Source organism: Pieris napi, chromosome Z (assembly GCF_905475465.1).
Source record: "Pieris napi chromosome Z, ilPieNapi1.2, whole genome shotgun sequence".
Classification (NCBI taxonomy): Eukaryota; Metazoa; Arthropoda; class Insecta; order Lepidoptera; family Pieridae; genus Pieris; species Pieris napi.
Window position 1 is genome coordinate 596,744 of NC_062259.1, and position 20,648 is coordinate 617,391.

Sequence of the window (20,648 nt, forward strand, 5' to 3'; positions counted from 1 at the left end):
AGACTGTCGTGGTAGTGGGAATTGCAGTTTCTTACGGAAGCTGCTTTGATACCCTCTCCCACTATCAACATACACACACACTCACCTACATACACAACACTCACTTACACACACTCTCACATACACACTCACACACACCCTCACATACGCCCATACAACTTTATTTGTGCTAACTTCTAATTAGTTAACTGTTTTGTTTTTCTTTTTTAATTAAATGTTAAATTTGTTTGCCTACCCATATATGTATGTACTTTTTGTAAACACTCAATATGACTTTGCTGTGTAATGGAAGCCTGGTTATTCATATCACAGGTTCTTGCCTAGTTTGGAAACCAGTCTCCCAATGCCTTCTCAACTGTTATCTTATTGTTTGTTGTAAATTTTATATGGGAGAAAATAAAAATTATTCTTATTCTTATTATGAGAGACATGTTCTAGAGCTTCATCATGCCTACAAGAGTTCAGCCAAGTAGAGCACGAATTTATTTCGGTTTTCACCAATATCTAGAATGATTCATGAGGAAGGTTCAAGGCTTTTGCGTCACGCCCGTGCGAAGTCAGGCCTGGTGATAAATGTTGGCGAAACGAAAAACCTTGAGTAAATGGACCGTGGGGTTTTCATCTGTTACGCAATCAGAAAGGAATTTCTGGTAAAAGCCTGTAGCTGAGTTTCATCATCGGACGTCATAATTCTAACGTATCACCTCGAGGTACCTTCCACAACTGAGCGTTTAAAGGCACTTACAACGCTCCACTTTGTAAAACCAGCCCATTGAAGCATTTCCGAAACAGTTCGACCTAGTTGCTATCGAAGTGTCTATCCTGCCCTTTTGCCCCTTGTTATAAAAAACATACAACAGTGGAAAGGGGATTTGTAGAAGTTAAAGCATTAAAAAATTATCTATCGATTTTTTGTGTGGACTAATAATGTCATAGAAACCGGTTTGATTTTTTAAACACTAGTAATTATTGATCGTTATTATTGGTAAGTTCTAGGGTTTTAATTATGTGTTTAAATTCCATAACATATATTGTAGATATAGCATTATGTGGTGAACTTAAATAAATTAAATTAACTAAAGCAGAAGACACAGATCACAGCGTTAGCATAATTTGACAGACAAAGGTAATTAGTAATTAGACTAAAATTGGGATAGCTGATGGCGGCGCGTATCTCGTTCGTATATTATATTAAGTTTTTCATGTAAATAAAAATACATTTATTATAATGAGAAAAAAACACTTCTTTAAACATTTCAATTTCGTTTAAAAAAATACAATTATAAATAACGGCTCGTAGTTGCTACGGTTGGTTTTACTTTCTCTCATTTGTGTCATGTTATGAAATTGTGACACTCGCGTGAGTCACATCCGTTTGTGTAACTTTTGACTTCATTCACAAAGTATATATATGTAGTATAATTATGTGTATTATGGCAATGAAGTATAAATAAATGTATATCCGACTCCAATATTAAATAATATTTTATATGAAGATTATCTAATAATAATCACAATGAACCCGTACCGTATTAGAATTATATCTCAGAAAAGATTCTAGAAAGTCATAGATATTGATGTCTTCTATAAAACTGTAGTACATCGCTCTATTGTCAATAGTTTTCGCAGCATATAGGAATCTTAATTGGTCTTTTCTTGGGTGACACTATCGTAATGTTATACTAGTGTAAAGTATATATATATAGCCTATGTTCTAGTAGGGTTCTAATCAAGAAAGAATTTTTCAATCTCAGTTTTGGTGCCTGTTCAATATTATCAAATCTTTCCTCTTTATAATATTAGTGGAGACTATTATTGACACTTGACAAATGGCAGATACAGTGAAACTGTCAACAGTAGAAGTATGTTGACCTTGGGGAAAATATATCATTTAAAAGCCATTAAATAGAGGATTCATATGGGTCACACAACCACATTATCAAGTCTCAAATGAGTTAATCACTGAAGAAAAAAGTTATGGACGTTGTGACACAGCTGAAATAATAAAGAAAAACATTTTAACGATCAGCCGAAAGGGGCAATAGGCTAGACATCATCGCCGTCGTCGGGGCACCTGGCTGCGCCTGGCCCACGATAGACACGAATAACACTGGTTGGAGGCGGCCTGGGTCGCTGGATTAACCAAATTGACAATGCCAGCATGTGATGGTCCCTAAATGTTTCAATGTATTTTACCTACTATTAATAGTTATAAATTTAAAGTCAAAAGTCAAATTTATTATCGATTTGAACCACCTAAAATGGCACTTTTAAAAGTTTAATAAAATACAAAGATGATTCTAGTTGCCCCTTCCAAAAGGTAGTTTTGTGTGGAGAAGAATGGGCAAGAAACTCCACGTTTACTCTTTTAAAATAGGTTTTTCAATATTTTGCATGTACATTAGTTAAATAATTATATGTGAAGACAATGTACTCCTAGAATAAAACAACTATACTAAAAAAAGTTAGTAAACATGTTCTTCACAAATATCGAAACCGTAGAATATTATACATTAAAGGATAATAGAAAAGCAATAAAACAGTGTGTGAGATAAAAATAAAATTACTGTTTGTGTTATTATAAAATAAATAAACTTCAATGTTCATAATTAAATTTTAGAAAAATAAGGCTGTTCAAATCGTTTATTAGTAGTCATAACAATCAAATATACAGTATTCACAATTTTATTAACCTTCACCATAATAAAAATAAAAAACTAATAGGATATTAAAACAAATTTAAAAATGGTCCTTGTGTTAATGCTGGCATTTCCTAGCTGTATTGCGATGCTTATTCGTTGAAAGCACCAGCTCTGGGGTCACCTACCAAGCGCCAATTTAAATCTTTAATTAGCGCCTGTACCTCACGGCCCAAGAGTCTCTACTCCAAAGGGAACAAAATCGAAGTGGGAGGAAAGATGTTTATATTTGAACCGTTTATTATTGTTATTTATGAATAAGAGATGGACTTTAAAGATATAAATTATCGTTTGAAATATTTAATTAATATGTTTAATTGTTAAAACGGTATTTATGTGGGTTTCTTCTGTTTCAGGTTCGATGTGATGTGTTAGTCAAGATGGGCGTAAAATGGCGGTTGAAATGCCGCATCTGGGCGGTTTTAGCAATCATACAAGTCGTTCACGGTAAGTGGTTATTGTTATGTGTCCGAGGTTAGGGTGCTGCGCCCTACCAGGCCTCTTCAAAGTCTTAAAACCCCTTCCCGACAAAAAAGGCCCGTAGGAGGCCCCGACACAAATTAAAAGCCGCGCTGCCGATTTTAATAAAAATCAGATAAGGGTAAAAAACCGCCTTCACCGGTGAAGGCGTGGAAATTTACTTAGTACTTCGCTCACTCCGGTGAGTTTCCGTCCTGCCCTTCAGGCCATTGACCACCCCGCGACGGCCCAAGCCGAGGTCTGAGTCTCGCAGGAGACGCCCTTGCGCTAGTAGGGCTTATAAAATGGCTTATCTATTTAATGTGGCTTGAAAATGCGCCCATTCCGGCCGAGCTATGCTCGCCAAAACAGCCCGAACTGAGCTGTAAAGGCCCTTACAGCCAACAGCGAGGTTACATTAGAAAAAAAACTAAAAAGAGCCTGGTTCTTGGTTGTGAATAAATAAATCCTTGCAAGGGTGTACAGGACGGTACCACAGGGGCTAATAGACCTTGATTAAAAATTACCGACACTAAATGACCGCCATTGAGTTTCATACATAAATAGATTTTGTGGTCATTCGTGCGTGTCTCAAGGTCGTGAGGTGTGGTCACAGTAAGAGTAGCTACAATATATATGTTTCTATATATCTTTAAATAGGCAGTGTATATGTAGAGGGTTATATATGGCCTATTCTTCTGGGCTGTGAGGCTTGGACAATTTAACATACCCGCTGGCGCTTAGAAGCATTTGATATGTGCTATCGTTGCATGCTTTGGATAGGCTATATCCAGAAGGTCCCTAACGAGAAGGTTCTATAAATAATAGATGAAAGATGCAAACTGAAGTCAAGAAAGATCATTGTTTTTTTCATATAACTGTCAAAATTCATGGCGCAATTATTTTTAGGGTTAGTTTAATCGCTCTGAACGCTGTCAATAACGTCATACATATGTCAACGACCTATCATTGATTACAAGCGTTGAGCGCTTTCGTAAAAACAGCTAGATCCGTGTTTCCCAACGTGATTTGATTATTAAGATGACTATTCGAAAATTTATTGAAATTATTTGGAGTTTGTATTTCAGGTTTTCATTTAGAAAATTTACGTACTATGTTTGGTTAACAATTAAAATCTAATTCCTAAAATCTATCTATTTAAGTTTTAAAATTTTTAATATTAAAAAAATATTTGTTCAGCTCAATTCAACGAATAAGTATCGCAATACAGCGAGGAAATGGTGCCAGCGTTAAAGGTACACTGTCATAGGGACCAAACTTTTTAAATTTGTTTTAATTTTCTTTTTATTAATTTTTAATTTATATTAATCTTACTATGTAACTAAAAAATTGTAAAGCTATCTTTGTAGTCGAATTTAACTGAAGGGTTAAAAAAAACTATATTACAATGGGGCACGGCACTAAGGTTTGGAAACCTAAGATCCTAATCTAGCGCTTTTAAATGGATTTAGATAATTTCAACATTTACAATAAATAAAGACCACCATTAGAACCCTACTATGATAAACATAGGCTATATATTAAAAAAAGTTAGGGTATGAAATTAAGTGAAAAGTGAAAGAAAGTGTAAAGATTAAAGAAAAGACCAATAAAAGTTCCTATATACAACCAATATGCTGTGGAAACGATTGACAATAGAGCAATGTACTACAGTTTTATAGAAGACGTCAATATCTACAATAAAGTCGACCAAGGAAATTAAATAACGCAGGTGTAATCTAAGAAAAAGACCTATAAAGATAAACTTAGGCAACCTTTAAAAAAAAGCAATGGCGCTACAACCTTTTAGGTCTGGGCCTCTTAGGTATCAGTTGTACCTGATTGGGTCTAACGCTAATATTACGATTTCCTTCGTGCGACTGTTAAGCTACTGTAAGTCAAAGGTAGGTGATCAGCCTTCCGAGGCACGTGGGTCTAATGCCAGTAATACGATGCGAGCGAGTGTTAAACTTAGAGAACAGTGAACAGCCGGGGTTCTACGACCTCAGGGAAGGTTGTAGCCACTGACTCAGTCACAGATCAAAGTCCATACTCGGTGAAATTAGAAGCACTTTCACTACTTTCATTTTCCTGTAATGTATATTTGTATGTTGGTTTACGAGATTTGGTATTGGCCGAAGACCTTTTGTATAGATGTAGTACCACCAATTCCTGGTGCCTTCGAACTGGAACCTAACAATTATAGAACAGGGTACAGGCTGGAGGCCCACCTGATGTTGATATATGACCAGTATATATTTGTATGTACGAATAGAGTATCAGTGGTTACTTGGTCTTGGCTGTAGAATTCTTGTATGACCGTTGCCGAGAGCAACTGGAACCCAACAGGAAAATCACCTGATGCTAAGTGATAAGTGGCCTTGGACAATATGAATGCCAGAAGGCTCCCAAGGGTTGGCAGGTTCATTCACGTCGCTGTATGGGTTCTATTTTGTGGTCATTTACCATCTATTTTCCTCGAATTAAAATTTTCACTTATAGTCACCCCGATCACCTTCTGGTGTTGAAAGTGAATGGTTCCCTGGACAGGTAACGTGTCCATACTAAGACGGTTACGGGTCATTAGGACACTTTGTAACCAACGGATACTGTTTGGACAAGTAATAGAGATCCAGAAAATTGGACCACAGACCTCGAGGTAAATCGCTGGACCGATCAAGTACAGGCTCTTCAGGCTCAGGCTCCATTTCACAAATCATGATGTTTTTATTATGTTCTATGGGGTTAAAAAGACACCACATTATTGCATGGTACACCATTGCCGAGTGATGAAAATAGGTTCCAGCTGGTTTAAGGTGGAGCCGTGAGTTTCAGTGAGAAACTGTTGAACACTTCAAATTATAGAGAGGAGGGAAGCCCGGACCTCAAATTATCGTATGTTGGCGAGCAATTAAATCAGTGACGCTACAATCTTTTTAGGTCTGGGCCTCAGATTTCTAAATCTCTTCATAATGTGTCTTATAGGCAAGTAGGTGATTAACCTCCTGTGCCTGACACACGCCGTCGACTTTTTGTGTCTAAGGCACGATTCTTCACGATTTTTTCCTTCGTACGAGCGAATGTTAAATGCCCACATAGAAAGTCCTCAGGAACAGAGTCGCACGCTGAAGTCACTAGGCCAGCACTGCTCATAGCATAAGACAACAATAATCAAAATCAGTTAATAAAAATCAATCAACATTGATATTTATTAACACTACGTTGCATACAGAAATTTAATACAATTGACATAATTAAATGAAAAGAAGGGCAACTGGCGGCCTTTTATCGCTTTCGAGTGATCTCTTCCAGGCAACCAATGTGAGAAAAAAATTAGATTTGGTAAGCTTAAAGAAAAGTTACATAAGACATATTTATTAAGACAAAACTAATGGAACAAACAAACAAATTAAAACATATGTAAACAGCGAGTACAAAAGTTACAATATGGATATGCTTGTACAGTAGAGATTTAAAGAAAAATAGAGAAGGAAGAAGTGAATTTCTTAGCCTCAAGCCTTAAAGCATTCGCCAAGGATGAGTTATTTTTAAGGGACCCGAAAAAATTCGAAGTCAAATTCATTTATTTATTTAAGGAACACGATGGACACTTATGAACTTCAATAAAGAAATACATCATAATAATAATTTATTGCAAGATTATGGTACAAAAATGTGTAAGGTGGTATAATCGTAAGTTCGATATTCCACACATAATGGCGCGCAAATTTGTCTTTTAAAATAAAGTAATTTTAAATTTTACATTATTACTCATATGAATTGATCAATTTTTATATTATTTGTATCTTACATATATCATACGTTATTAAAGTTATATGATCTACACAGTGTCTCACGCAAATAATCATTAATTGAATAATATTTTTTTTCCAATAGTCGATTTTAAAGACTCTAATCGGAAGATCTTTTAATTTTTTTTGGTAAATTATTGTAAACCATAATGGCCATACAAAAAGTGTTTTTCCTAAACATAATAAATGCTTCTAATTTTACATTTACTGCCAGTTCTCAAATCAAGGGCTTCTGGCATTGAGAGTGTCCATGGACCGCATCCATAACCTAAGTCTGCCCATTTGCAAGTCCTATAATTTACAGATACTCCTGACCACATATATATTATACATGTCACAGTCCACTGGTTAGCAATCTAACACATATACCGTAAAAATAGCTAATAAATTTCCTATCAAGAAATACCACGTCTAACGGAATTAACTGTACACACCGCGCCCATTCAATAGACTGGAAAAAACTAGAAAACCTGATGTGTTAAATTAAACATTGGAAGCTTAACAGTCTTTAGTAATGATTGGAAACACGAAATACTTTCGTTAATTAAGCAAGTACAATAGACACTCGAATTTGAATCATTGGATTTTTGTTACTTACTCGTGAATGGGTGCTACGTGTCGTACTTGAATTCGTGTATGCGGTGATGTTAGTTGTTTCGACTATTTGCGTGCTCCTATTTCACCGTGTCTCCTGCTGATAGAGGACAAATCTCTATTTTTTTTATTTTATTATTATTTGTTACTTAAGATGTCAAGTGGAACATGGTGTAATGGTTGCAGCTTAGCCTTACAAACATTATGTAAAATAAAAAACTTGGCGATTAAAAAGAGTGGCGGACAGATTATTGCCAGTTCTTCTCTTCCGTTCTACGCCCTTGATTTGAGAACTGGCAGTAAATGTAAAATTAGAAGCATTTAATATGTATTTATTTTCCATGTTCATAATTTTACATTGTGTTATTTATATGAATAAATGATTTTGATTTGATGTATGGTATCTCTAAGGCAGTTAAAGATTTTGAAGGAGTAGATTTTTCTGAGAGCCTCAGTCCCTCGGACCCTCAAAATAAATCACTGGCAATTCAACCTTTTTTCGGTCTGGGCCTCAGATTTCTCTATCATTCATGATTTGTCAATCTAATAGACAAGTAGGTGATCAGTATCCAGTATCTGACACACGCCGTCGTGTTGGGTCTAAGGCACGATTCCTCGCGATGTTTTCCTTCGTACGAGCGAGTGTTACACAAAGAAAGACAGTCCACTGGTGCACAGCCGGGGTTCTACGACTTCAGGGACGAGAGTCGCACGCTAAAGCCACAAGGCCAACACTGTTCACCTCACGTAGACCCTCCAGCTGCCCTCTTAAAAAAGAGATTGGCGTTTGTAACACCAGCAGAAGGGTGCCGCTATCCCAAGCGCAGTTAAACCAACGTTATGTCACGGAACAATTACCGCTAGCCAATTAGATTCCCAGTAATTGTTACGGAAGCGATGAGAGAATTCCGCTGTATTGTGCCAGTTAGCGTGGAAACTCCACGATTATTGCACTCTTGAACCAGCCTTGGACCTTAATCTAGCCTAGCTTAAGTTAAATTAATTTTTAATTAATTAAAAAAATAAATTTCTCCAGTGGCATCTCGAAAAAAAAAGTTACCAACACACGAAACCAGGCTAGTGAATCAAGATGTTGTCATTGGAGAATGCCGAATGCCCCAACCTTTTATCAAAATTTAAATTTCGTGTACCCTCTAGATAGGTAGGGACCCCAGGTATCCCAGCATTCCATTTGTCCCTCCTTTCCGGAGAACGCGTTTCTGTTAAAACTCACCGATGTCCAGATTGGGCATTCTAATAAAGCAGCCCGGTCTGGAAATTCACACGTAAGAATTGATTTCCATATGCTATGCACTAAAAAATGTATTTATTTTTCTTGTACCAATGCATCAGTGTTTGAGCGTTGGCAACGATTTATAAATAAAAATATGCATATATATATATAAAACTAAACGCACGCGTAAATATTTGACATTATTCTACATAAAAATCAAACACGTCAAAGACTCTTGGGCCGTGGGGCTCAAGTGCTAATTAAAGGTTTAATTTGGCGCTTGGTAGGTGAACCCATAGCTGTTGCTTTCCTTGCTCAACGAATAAGTATCGCAATAAAGGAAATGTCATATTAATGGTACACTGCGACATTTTCTATTTATTATTTTTTAATTATTATTACTATGTAGGTTAAGAAAATGGAAAATACTGTATATTTGTTGGAAATAAATGAATTATTTCGTTTCATGTATTATATAACCAAGCTTAGAAAACTTCATGACGGGGGTCTGAGGAAACTGCGACTTTCACCAAACAAACAGTTAACATGATCAGTCAGTCGTAAAGATGCAAGTTGGCAAACACGCGATTATAGAAATATCTTATATGATAAAATACTGCGTTAGGCTTCAATTCTCTTCTTGATCTTGCTAAAATCATACTATTTGTGTTCAGTTTAATGATAGGTTTAGGATGTTGATAGGGCTCCCTGGCTAATGGAGTGCGTCTTGCTTTGACGGCACGATGCGCGTGGGGTAGAGTCTAATCGAAATAAATAAATAAATATATTTATTATCCAAATGCTGTGGGGCGATTGTATAAGAAGAACGATTTGGTTTGAAGAAGTTTATTCTTATTAAAAACATGTCACTTACATGAGTAAAACAAAAGTCCATGGGCGGCGGTATAATATATCAGTAGTATGGATTCCCGGGCACTGCCTCACCCACTGCTTCGGTAAAAAAAGCTGTTTCGGAGGCAGCGCCCGCCTAAAAAAAAAAAAAAAAAAAAAAAAAAAAAAAAAAAGTTTGTACTCTAACCCCACTAAACAGGACGTGCGGAGTCGAATGCACTCACTCCTGAACTGATAGCTCTAACCGTTCCAGAGATAGCTTTCCCAAAACCTTGCTAATTACTTACTAATCACCACCTTATCAGTTACTATTTCCTGCACGAAATCCCCACTCATTATCTAATTACTTAATGACTCAGTACGAATGCATCGTTATCTACTTTCCTACATTCACTAACCCGATCTATGGCTCTAAAAGAAAAATAGAATAATATAATATAATAAACTATATCTAACCTAACCTTACCTACGGGTCTAAGCAAACAACAATAAATATACCTACATTAACACCATTATCTATAATAAAATTAGATGTAAGGGTTACATATTTAAATAAAACATTTTTATTCCAGGTATTATTCTTTTATTTATATGTCCATTATATTTCTATACAAATTTACTAGCACCGTATCATTGTTCTCTGAGTCACACGTAAAATTTCTAAGGAAGTCTTCTAATCTCATCCCCCTGAACTTGTAATATATGTATACCAAACAGTACTCTCCGCACACCGCCGACAGGTAATCCTGAACCGTAAGGTTATTGTATCTCCACATGCAACAATTCCTCCTTAAAAATCCTTCTATTGCTTCAATAGGTTTACGTCCAAACGAATCAAAGTATTCCCCAACTCTTTCGACGTTTATATGAATAGCCACCCAATGAGACCCCGGCTGTGAATCAGGGTCAAGATTGCATATGATAAGTGCTGGCACCTGAGCATACATCGGCAATCGATTTGAAGGATATACGTTGCTCTGGAGGCTGGGATGTATTCTACGAAGACTCATTTGCACTTCTAGTGTGTTCATACTTTAATACGCGTTTACTCCCCTACTCTTTCACTCTTTTACTGACTACATTTATTACTATCAATTCATATTTATACCAATGTATTTAAACACACATAATATGATCTCAACATAAGTAATGAGTCTCTTTGTAAAAAAAGTAATGAAGGTAAATAAAAACCATGTCATATTCGATTACATTATATTTTATTATTCTTAATATCATAATAATTACATAAGTGATTGCTTAACTACTATAATCCACACATACATTTCTGTTCTTATCTATTTCTATAATATTTGAAAACTCTGCGTAAACTACACAGTTAATTGTTTCAGTCAATGCGCTCTCGAATCTTACTTCCATTCTTACACTACCATGGCGTACAAGATTCCAATGCACATTAGAGTTAGCCGACAAGTCAGGTGTTAAATCAAAAGCTAGTAAACAGTATCCATTTGAATATTGTTCCCTCGATATTCCATTACCTTCGTTAAGAAAATGTATACCGGTGCCTGAGTACAGGGTGTGGTATGCGCTAGTAAATACATCGTTTGGAAATGATGGTTGTAACGATTTTGAAGGTATCTGTTGACCATCTATATATAGGCTAAATGAGCAAATACCAAAATTTTCAAAGTTGAAAGGATTTTTAACATAACTACCGTTGAATGCTGTATTATTCACAAAACCTATAATACATCTCTTAGGAACCTGTCCTAAAAATATATTGTCCAGTGTTTTACCCTGCACACCAGCTGGTATGGTCAGGACTTTCACTTCACCTCTTGTAATAGGATATTTAGCCGTAGTAGTGGCAAGAACCTTTTGATGAGCTATTAGTATTGATGGATTAATTTTTGCTCTGCGTATTATTAAAGTTGCATCTGTTATACAGACTTTGTACTTATTATCTGCATTCTGTGACATGAGGTTAAATGTTTCTCTCGATCTAACTAATTTTATAGATAATTCGACCCCGTTCATGAGGAATTTATCTTGATTGAATATATCCCCATGTAAATGCCCAATCATTTCAACATCCTTTCCATCCTTTGAAAGTTGTTGTCTTTTGTAAAAGCCCTTGTTTGCCTCATTAGTTTCATTCATTTTACCAGCTGTATCCTCGTACCACAAACCACATGTCAAATGTGATTGTTTGGCGGATGATGAATAATTTAATAGAGTTTCTATGAAAGCGCGATATGCATAAGTATTATTTGGGGGTGACACAAGTTTTTGGTTTAGGTAAACATCCAATTGGTTAAATAAAGAATGTAACCAATTATTGACTGGTGCCACTACATTAGCTGCATTAACTGCAGAACCGTCTTGATTTTTAATTTGAGCCTTGAGATGGAGTAGTGTATGCGAAAGGTCTATGTAGTCATCTCCTGTACCAGGTACTTGGAATTCGATAGGTCCATCATCACTTAATGAAGAAATTGGTTTGTAATGTATCCAGTGTCCATATTCGATACTTGTTTGTGTGGAAGGAAGAGCAAACAGATCCAATTCAGATTTAACGCACTCACATGAATGATTATGAATAAATGACATTATGATTAGTTTGAAAATATATCCTTGGAAATATTAATATTTTTGTTCCTTGTTTTCTTTGAAGCGCCTTTCACTTTGAGGGGTGAAACTCGAATGAGCTCATTACAATATTTTCGTCTCTTATTAACACCCGATCCAGTCATAAGTTTATCAATTTTGGTATCAACTTTGTGTTTAAGGTTAGAACTAGCCTCTTTCAATCGATTTTTAATGGATTCTTTAATAGGACGACTAGCTACAACATCTGACAAAAGCCCAATACCGCTGTTAAGTGCTTCTTTTCCAATCACCTTAGCACCACTAGTGAGTAAAGGTAGCACACTTCGAAATAACCCCCCAAGAAAACTTCCGATACCATGACCACGTTGATGTAAGGCTCCTTTGTAGATTACATTTATACCAGACCCAGCTTGTTGCGAATAATAATGTTCATAAGGACATATAAAAGTTTCTTGAGGTGTATACATTTTAAAAAGGAAATATAGATTATATTTTTTTAAAATGAAGTTTCACACACGATGTACCGAATTGAAATGGTACCGCATTTCCCGTGGTTGTTCTTATATCTATCTCAATAACATCAAATTCTCTTCTCATTACCGGTAAATAATGTGGTGGTGAAAATATATGCATTTTATTTGAACCATATATGTATTTAGCAGGATCTAAGGGTATAATTCTCAATAGGGGTGTCATGACATCACCAACAATTTGTGGTTCTATAATATCGCAATACACAAATAATTGTGATGGTAACCCCAAATGGAGATTAGCAGGGCGTTTACCGATATTATGATTTACTAAATTGGTATCTGGCTCAAATCCAAGTTGAAAGCTCAAATTAGGTGATAGAGATAGTGAAATTATTGATGGATCCTTTACTGCAACAGAGACAAACTTTGACACGGTGTCCTGACGAAAACTAACTTTCTCTTTCGAATTTAAAGCAATAAGAATATTTTGTATATTATCATAGTTGGTGGCTGGTATATGGTTCTTATACATTAGTGTGGTCTCTTCATTATTGATGGTAGTTTTTTTACTTATGTATATGATATTTTCATGTTCTTGCACGGAGAACATAGTAGAGGGATATTGAAACTCAACTATACCTACCATCCATTCTCCTTCTAATGTTATGGCTTTAGGTAGTTTTGTAGAAAAATTTGATGTCATATTTCCCGGGAAATATTGTGTGGAACTATTGCTGAGTAAAGTTAAATAGAAACTTTCCTTCATTGTAGATTTTTAATATTCGACAGTAAGACCCAAGAATTAAATTTGTTAGGATATCCTTTCCATTTAACTAATACTTCCTTTCTAATACCGCTTTTACGTGATCTGATGATTTTATCAATTTTATATTCGGAAGTGGGGGAAAAAGTTATTTTTTGTAATTCTTTTTCATAAAAAGTTCCTGTTATTGATTCATTTTCTAAGTCGTTTAAAGTGTATACAACCCACGGGGAACGATCTATAATCGAAGTAATGATAAAAATTTCATTACTCCAATTACTTTCATAACCTTTTTGAAAAACATGTTTGTATTTTGTAATTCTTACATAGTCACCAACGTTAAACTTAGGTACTTTGTTTAAACTTGAAATATAAGTCTTTTCATCATAATATAAATTCCGCCAAACTTCCATAATGTTTTCCATTTTAACATCACATGGTCTCATCTTGATACTAGAGTGCACACTGTGATTATAAGAACTAACCAAATCTTGTAAAATATCTATATAGCGATAAGTATTCTTATGTGTAAAATAACGCCACATTTTCATTTTCAATGTTCTCTGAAATCGTTCTACTATACTTGCCTTTATATCTGGATTATTTGTAGTGTAATAATTTATATTTTTACGTTTTAAATAAGTTTGGACATCCTTAGATACAAATTCCGTACCCTTATCTGATTGAATATGTCTAGGAACAGTTTTAGCTTCATCAAAGATGCTAGTAAAACACGTTTTTATTGTGCATGAATCCTTCTTTTTCATTGCTCTAACATAAGCATACTTACTAAAGGCGTCAATAACACACAAAATATATTTATATCCATCATTATATTCTATGTAAGTTCTTAAATCACTTAAATCAGCTTGCCACAATTCATTAATATTTGATAAAATATATTTATTACGTGGGAATTTTTTTATAACCGGTTTATGTAATGTATATGTTTCTTGAGACTGCAACCATTTTGAAACGTCACTTTTTGAGATTTTTCCATTCATTGCCTTTGTTAACTTATTGACACTGCTGTAACCAGCTGGATGTGAAATATCATAATAGATGCGATGTAACTCTAATACGGGGTCCATTTCTCCCAATCACTTTTGTTTCTCAATTTATTGATGTGTTTAGATTGTGTTGGAGTTGGGGAAACCTCAGTTTGTGATTCTTGAATCAATGTTTTATCTTTACTATTAAGGTCAGATATATATTTGATTCTTTTCAGATTACCAATGTATGTTAGCGGTGTATTTATATCATTTAAAAACTTGGCGAATATTTCCCAACCGATTGGATCAGATCTCTTCGAGGGTCGTAAGATGTCATTCACTAAATCTATAATATTACTCCCTGGTATTTCTTGTCCACTAATGAAAACTGTTCCATTTTTATTCCATTGCAATTGATCTGTTTTATTTACTATTGTATCCATCAATAATTCACCCCTCCTCATATAAGTTTTAGGAATTAATTTTAATATTTCTTTTGGTTGTAACCCATATGCGATGTCTTCACCCGTTGGGAGTTGTTTAACATTTAGCATTTTTTCATTTTCACTAGTAGTTATATTATTGATGTTCCGGTTTTCATTAGTATTATCATTTATTACCTTTTCAGTTATTGTTATTTCTTGAGGTTGACGTTCTTCCATGGAGTAATGTAAGTATCTTTGTAAAATTTGTAGATAAAGCGCCCATTTTTCGCGATCATCCAATTTACTTGATATAATTTTTTCCATTTCTAAATCCAATCTACTTTGCGGTGTTGCTTTATTTTCATTCTGATGTTTAAGTTTATCAATAAAGTCTTGCTCAACAAGAAGCATTTTTTTTGTGTTCATTGTGATTTATTAAAACAACTTACAAGGGTACTTAGAATTGTACCCAAAATTATGGGAAGAAAGGACCCTCCTTTTTGTATTAATATATTTTTCCTGTATTCAAAACTTTTTCCTTTACTGATCAGATTACGTAAGAGATTTTTAATTTTTTTTAATTTTGTTTTTGTATTCTCTTTTAAAGGTACTTTTCCTTGTAAAACATTGTGAATACATTCACATATACAGTTAATTTCTTGATTATTACAAGACTTCAGTAATATCCTACGATGTTTGGGTTTTAATTTATGTAAAGCTGATAACAATTCCTTATGCGTTGTTATTCGTTGATACATGGTTCATTACTGACTTAGAGTGGCTGATTACAAAGATACTTATACCTTTTCATAGGAACATATATTGTACAAAAATTACTAGATTCAAATATTTTAGATTTTATGCGGCGAGCATCATCAGTGTTTTGTTTCAAATCAATCATTAAATAACCATGAGCTTCTTTAGTAGCATCGGTATATGAATCTTCAATAAACTTCGTGTCTTCCGGTGAAACTTGTCTAGCTAGAAATCGTATTTGAGTTTTGTCACGGGGATTTTTAAAATAAATAATATAACTTGAATTAAGTGAAATGTCGCGCTGTCCTCTTCCTTGATGAAATAAGTTTTGGGTTATGTAAAAAACACTCAAATTTCTATGGTGACTACCTTTTGTAAATATATCAACAACTCGACCATCAGATTCCCTCATTAAGTCATCTATTATAATCAAATGTGGATTTTTACCATCAAACATATGCAATTCCGGTAGTCCTTGGTGGTAATTTACTCCAGGTATATTATATAGCGGCTGCATTTCATCATAACACCATGTTATTTCTAAAAAAATCTCATTACATATACTACTTTTATGCTTAATGAAATTTGCAACAAAGTTAGATTTTCCACATCCACTAGGTCCTGCTACGATGGCAGCAAAGGGATGAATAAAATGAATCATTATTTTTTGACTTCTGTCTTCTTCAGGGAAAGGAATAAAACTAAGTTGATATTTTAAAAACAATTTATTTATATGAAATATACAAAAAATGTAAGTGTTATCATCAATCACAATATTAATGTACAGTACACGTTTATACATTATACATGTACAAAACAAATTTATTTTACATAAAAATATACAATTTGTTATATTTACAATACTTAATTACATACTATTGATTTGGTAATGACCTATAGGTAACGTATCGATTTTGTTTGGTAAAATGTACCGCTTTGTGTCATTAAAAGATAAACACACCTTATTTATTTCCTGTGTAAAAATTGTATGTTTTAATGATCTAAACCGATACATTTTACAATGCTGTACGTTTTTATTAAACAAACATGACTTATAATTATCCAACGTTAATTTTTTAGTGACACATTTGTTAACACCCTTCGCCTTAGTAATAATTTTATCATCTACCTGTAATGCATACATTTTTGATCGCAAACCCACAAATTCTGTAAAGATTTTACCACAATTTTCATCTTTGAAATAACCTAATTTTTTCTTATTTACTTGAGGAAAATTAAAAACATTGTTTGGATTATAATCTGATGTATCGAAATGTGTACAAATGTCTGGCTTTATATCATTATAAAAGTTACTAGTAAATATTTGATAAATGAGACTGTCAGTATCTGTATACAGTAGTTTCAGATTTGAAGTAAATTTCTCTTTCATGTAATTATAGTGGAAATCATACATCAGCGTTTTAGATATATCTAATATACAAAATCCGAGATAAATAGGTTTATTATAAATTAATTTCATTTTGTTTAATTGAATTGCAACAAGACTATCAGAAAATATTGAAACACTGTGAAAATGTGGTTGAGCAATTAGATCCCCAGCCCCCAATACTTTGCCCCTATTTTCCCAGTGGGTTAACAGTTTAACGTTAACTCGTTTCTCAATATTTTCCATAGTCTTACCAAAAACTGCGTTGTTCATGAGTTTATAGAAATCTTTCTCAAAATCAGAATTAGCTCGAGTTCTTAATTGTGTATTAAGGTCTATATAGTTCTTTAACCATGGACTCTGCTTAAATTTTAATATTCTATAAACTTTTAATAATTTTAAACCCATTTTCAAACATTGAATTAAATTTCGATAATGAATAATATATTTGGATTTATTTTTTAAGTTTGGAATCAATCTAATTTCCTTAGCGTCCCCAACTGGTATATTTTCTGGACAAAGAGGTAAATCTGAATGTTTATCATGTAAATCCACCGGATACTCCAGATCTACCTCTAAGATAAAACCTATATCTGATGAACAACTAACATTAAAATCCGTATCAGCACTAACCCACTCAAAACCACCTGTAGGTAGATATTGTGACATTGCCCAACCATATAGATTATTGGCATCGAAATACATTAAGAATGACTCTTTATCTTTCGCATTATAGTCAGACATGTAAACATTATTTGCTTTTGCATAGCGAGTGCTACATTGCGAAACACCACCACGAATTCCTGATTTAATAAAAGCAATCATATCTATATCAGAAAGTAATTCAATCTCTGTTTTAGTATGTTTTAACATAGCATCCCAACTTAATCCAGGTGCTGTATAGTAATGAGCCGGGTCTAAATCGTACGTTTTAATGCAAACACGCCTAAAATTTTCAAAAATATCTGCTAACAATAAAACATCAGTTTTTAAATAAAGATTTGAATAATCCAACATATTTTTACAATTGAAATGATTCCAAACATCTTTAGCATGGTTGTAATCTTCATTAGAAATAATGGAATCTGTGAGACTACTGTAAAAGTGTGGAAGATCTGGAAGTTGATTGTAGTTTAATGTATCAAAATCTTTAATAAATTCATATGGAAATACACCTTTTTTAGTCAGCCGTTTAAAGTCTTCTGAATTGGGAAAGCATTTTGATAATTCATTAAAATTATTTTTTGTTAAATTTTTTGCTAAAGTATCTAAGCTACTGGGTAAAAATTTTAGGGAATCCACAAAACGTAAAGTTACATTACTGTTATTGATTTTAAGAACCTTTGAAAATGATATGTATTTTTCTTTGTTTTGTGGGAGAACTTCTACCTGACCTTCATCAAAGTTTAAGGCATGTACGATAAAATGTGCATCATAATGGCTTAAATTGTGCAAGAAGACTGGTATAGTGTAAGGGACTCTAAATTTTTCTGAACAAACTTTATGTATGACCCCAACAAATTCCCCAGTAAACCAATCGTGGTAAATCATTGAATTCCCACACAAAATTTTATTACAAATATAACAATGAATAGATTTGCTAACTATATCTTGCTGAATTGGTGATATTTTATTAGCAACTTTTTGGAAACCAATTTTTTTAACAATTGTTGTCAAATTATCTTTCAGGGTTTCCATAAATTTTAAAGCACAGTTTTCACCAGTATATGTTACATATTTAGACAATTTATCATCGTATGAGCATTTAATGTAGTACCCAAAACTATACACATTATGTTTTTGTACATTTATTGTATGTGATTTTGAAGGATCGTTTGAACATGATGCTAAGGGACTTAAAAAAGCCTCAAAATCCGCATATATAACAAAAGGTAACATCAATTTACGTTGAAATTTATCAAAACTTAATTTATTTTCAGATACAATATCGCCCCACCAATTTTTTTTATTTTTATCTACGCTTGGTATTTGTGTACAAATATGTCTGCAATCATTTTTTTGATGGTTATTTAAACGTTCAGATGTTGAAAAATATTGTAAACAAAAGTCACATAGATATATAGCTTCCTTGGATTTCGAAACTTGACTACTTATTAATCGTGACATATTTTTTATATAACAATAATGACCGATTTTACCCTGTGTCAAATATAGTAAATTTATATGAGTCTGCATTTTATTCTTTGTAAAATACAATGGCCCAACAATACAATGCTTTTTTCTTTGTTCATTATATTCTAACCCAAAAACATTAATGCTTACATTATTAAGACTTTCAATTTTGTGTATATCCTTTAATTTGACTGGAAATTTAATATTACCGAACTTTAATTTATGACTGTATTTGGTGTATGATGATACTCTATCCGAATTTTTATGAATTGGAAATAAAGCAGATAACAGTGCCCACTTAAAACAGGCGTCATCAGTGTTTTTAACATTTATCACAGCTTTTTTTATTTTTATATCATGTGGTAACTCAATAAAGGATTTTCCTCTTAAAGGGTTAAATTGATTTAAATTCATATCCAAATGTAAAATTTTTTTCAGACTCCACCCACTATCCTTTCTCTCGAATGAATTTATATAGTTTATTAGAGATTTTGTGAGAGTTGTATAAAATATATTTAAATCATCACCAATACAAACAATAAAATTCATTGATTGGAAATCAAAAGTGTTGTTAATGTTTTTTGTCTCCTGAACAAAGTCACCATATAAAATGAAATTTATTTTTAAAATTGTATGATCTTCTATAGATTTATTTATTATTGTAAATATTGTATCTTTGACAGATGCAAGAAATAACTCTGGTGTCTCAAACTGTAAATCATTTTGATTTTCTGAAGTTACTCTATAGGTTATTATTCTATTACCGAACGCAGTCTCAATTATCTTAACATTGGGTTTTATTGAATGTTGTTTTTTATTTACATTATTTTTATGTGCATTGCTCCTTAGATGATTAGCGAAATATTTTTTGGAAACATTTCTATTACAAATACAGCAAAATTTCATGTTAAAATTATTACCTTCATTCGATGTTGATTGCTCTTGTGAAGACCGTGAAAGATCCATGTTCGATCCAGATTTTATTCTTTTGATGTCAGCAGAGTTAATATCAACAGCTGCTTTCCTTTTAGTTCCACGACCCATTTGATCAACCCTGTCGAATAAAATTTTATTAAATTTAACTGTTAGAAATGCGAATAGAGAAATAAAAATAAAAAAAATAAATATATATAGAAAATATGATTATTAAATATACTCACAGTTTCCCATCGAATTCATCACATAGCACCATCATTCTTTGATCATAAAATGGGTGATTTAAATCATTTCTTTCTATTTCCTCACAAACGTTGAAAAGTTCAATTGTATCAATGGATAAGCTTTCAAATTCATGATCCATTTCATCAAAAAAAACACTAACACATTCTTGAGACATTGTATATATGTATTCGTTTCACAACTGTTTTTTGTCTCACACTTTTAACCTTAATGCGCAAAGGTCTTCAACAAAAAGCACAATGATTGACTTTGTACAATGCAACATAGTATTTATACTAGTGGAAAACTGAAACATTACTTAATTATATAAACATATGGT

The 20,648-nt window shown here is 33.4% G+C and overlaps 1 protein-coding gene across 1 annotated transcript in view; it reads left to right on the top strand.

Annotated features, from left to right (window-relative positions):
• LOC125062291 overlaps positions 1 to 20,648 on the top strand; it is a 51,615-nt gene that overhangs the window by 13,170 nt on the left and 17,797 nt on the right. Inside the window, exon 2 of the mRNA XM_047668096.1 lies at positions 3,056 to 3,146. Coding sequence (XP_047524052.1) covers positions 3,080 to 3,146 — 67 coding nt within the window. The 5' untranslated portion in view covers positions 3,056 to 3,079. The remainder of the gene's footprint in view (positions 1 to 3,055; positions 3,147 to 20,648) is intronic.